This window comes from Aplysia californica, unplaced genomic scaffold (assembly GCF_000002075.1).
Source record: "Aplysia californica isolate F4 #8 unplaced genomic scaffold, AplCal3.0 scaffold01303, whole genome shotgun sequence".
In the NCBI taxonomy this organism is placed as follows: domain Eukaryota; kingdom Metazoa; phylum Mollusca; class Gastropoda; order Aplysiida; family Aplysiidae; genus Aplysia; species Aplysia californica.
This window is the reverse complement of record NW_004798573.1, coordinates 113,643-116,050: the sequence shown is the minus strand read 5'-3', so window position 1 is coordinate 116,050 and position 2,408 is coordinate 113,643. Positions and strand designations below refer to the sequence as shown.

Sequence of the window (2,408 nt, the reverse complement as noted above, 5' to 3'; positions counted from 1 at the left end):
GATGGGTGGTTGGGAGGATGGATGGATGGGTGGGTGGGTGGATTGGTGGATGGGTGGATGGGTGGATGGGTGGAAGGATGGATGTAAGGATGGATAGATGGATGCATGGATGGAGCTAATCAATAATCAACAAATATAATTTTGTTATAATAAATAGAGGAAAGAAAGGAGTGAAAAATAGACAGCTCTTAAAGCTAAAGGATGAACATTGCTGTACTCACGTTTCAAAAACTCGTCCGTCTGTTGGTCAAAGATGCGGGCTAGGTATCCCTCAGTATTGTTCTGAGGTCCGCCCAACTTTTTTTTGCAGTTTTGTGTAGCCCAATAGAGGCTCTCTAAGGTAGAATATATTTTGAAGCAAGAGTTTCTCCGGGAGTAGTTGGCCCAGTCACTGGGGCATTGCGCTGACGCTGAAAACACAGAATGATAACAATAACAATAAGGGTGCCACTATAAGGGCCTGCTTCTTTTCCTTCTCTCTGTTGTTTCTGTCTGTGTGGGTTGGTAGGTGGTTGGAAGGCGCCACTGGTAGGTCCAACTTCTTTTCTTTCCTTCTGTTGTTTTTGTCTGTGTGGGTGGGTGGGTGGTTGGAGGGCGCCACTGGTAGGTCCTACTTGTTTACTTTCCTTCTTTTGTTTCTGTCTGAGTGGGCTGTTGGAGGGGGCCACTGGTATGTCCTACTTTTTTTCTTTCCCTCTGTTGTTTCTGTCTGTCTGTCTGCCTTACTTTTCCCCAAGCACTAAGTGATCATTCTTGTTTCGGTGTGCTTCTCTTTACTAAAATTAACCAACCAACCAATCTATCAACCAACAAGCAAACAAATAGAAAACCCCCCAAAACAAACAAACAAACTCACAGACAGACAGACAAACAAACAAATAGAAAGAAAGACAGACAGACATACAAACCAACCAAAGAGCCACAGAGCATGCGTGTGGGTGGTTGGCAGGTGCTCTGGTGTGGTTTGCTTCTGCTTTCCTATCAAACATCTATCGTCTTTAGCTCCCTCCTTCTTTTTTGTGTTTGTTACTCTCTCGTAATGCCTCTAGTCTTCGGCACTTATATGATCTTTTTGTGTTGCAAGTGCCGTAAAACTCTTACTGAAACAAAGAGCGTGCGTGACTCACCCACGGGCTGTGCCACAGAGAGCAGTAGGCTGAGCAAGCCACAGACAGATGTCCACGTCACGGGCGGCCACATCTCGACCTCTGACCTATGACGTCACTCCACGAGAGGAGAATCGATCTTTAAGGTCCGCTGGAGCTGGTCAAAAGATTGTCAAAAAATGGTTAAAAGATGGTTAAATGATGGTCAATACTCGGTCAAAAAATGGATAAATTCTAGTCGAATGATAGTCAAAAGATTGTAAAAAGATAGTTTCAAAATTTCCAAACGACCATCAAAGATATTCAAAAGATGGTCAAACGATGATCAAACGATGATGAAAATGTAGTAAAGTCATGGTGTCATTCAAATAGACATCTCCAATCATAGCAAATCACCTTCTCATGGGGCCACTACCAAAAAGATAATTCTTTGAAAACTATCATATCAGCCTTGGAGTGGCCCCCAGTAAATAGCCCCGGTATGAATCCTACAGGTATGTGAAGTCCTATGAAACAGCAGCTGAAGAAAAGCGACGTTGCTCCCAATTCAGACGCCCGAAACAGAGGCCACGAAACTGCCACAGTTTTGGGTGGTCTGGGTGAAATGAACAAAACTGCCCTCGTGAGAATCAGTGGCTGGCTTGATTTAGTGGACTACATCGCTCATTTTGTAATGTCGTCATTCAAGTAGACATGGGTGGTTGGCAGGTGCTCTGGTGTGGTTTGCTTCTTCCTTCCTATCAGAGATGTATCGTCCTTATCTCCTCTTCTTCTTTTTTATGTTTGTTACTCTCTTGCAACACGCTAACCTTCTGGCGCTCATATGAACTTATGCAGTTGCGAGCGCCGAAAACCTCTACTAAAATTAAAACAGACATCTCCATGCACAGCAAAGCACTTTCTCACAGGGCCAATGCCACTAGACAATTCTTGGAAAACCAAATCATAATATCAACGTGAGAGTGGTCAACCAGTAAATAGCCCCGATATCCCGATATGAATACTGCAGGCATATGAGCGAAGTCCTATGAAGAAACAGCAGCGAATAAAATCAGCTTTGCTCCCAATTCAGACCCTCTGTTTGCAACCGACTATGACATTTGGAATGAAAAGACAGATAATTACTCAAAAATCTAATAGATTGGATGCCCAAAGGGTTCGAGCTCTACCATAGAGTTATCTCCTTTTTTACTAGAGTCCGTACGAGGTCACGTGATACGGAAACGTTTGAGTTTGTAGGCGGTCATTTTTCGGTGGGCGAAAACGTTTGTTTACATGTGAGTGGGCGTGTCTCTGCTCTTA

At 43.8% G+C, this 2,408-nt stretch overlaps 1 protein-coding gene across 1 annotated transcript; it reads right to left on the bottom strand.

Moving 5' to 3' along the window:
- Positions 1–221: 221 nt before the first annotated feature.
- On the bottom strand, positions 222–1,263 carry LOC106013806 (snaclec 5; the record flags this gene model as incomplete). Its single annotated transcript, XM_013090485.1, is given in 2 exon segments — positions 222–410; positions 1,128–1,263. Coding segments are annotated over 2 exon segments (262 nt in total), but the record flags the coding sequence as incomplete, so codon positions are not given.
- Between the last annotated feature and the right edge of the window lie 1,145 nt (positions 1,264–2,408).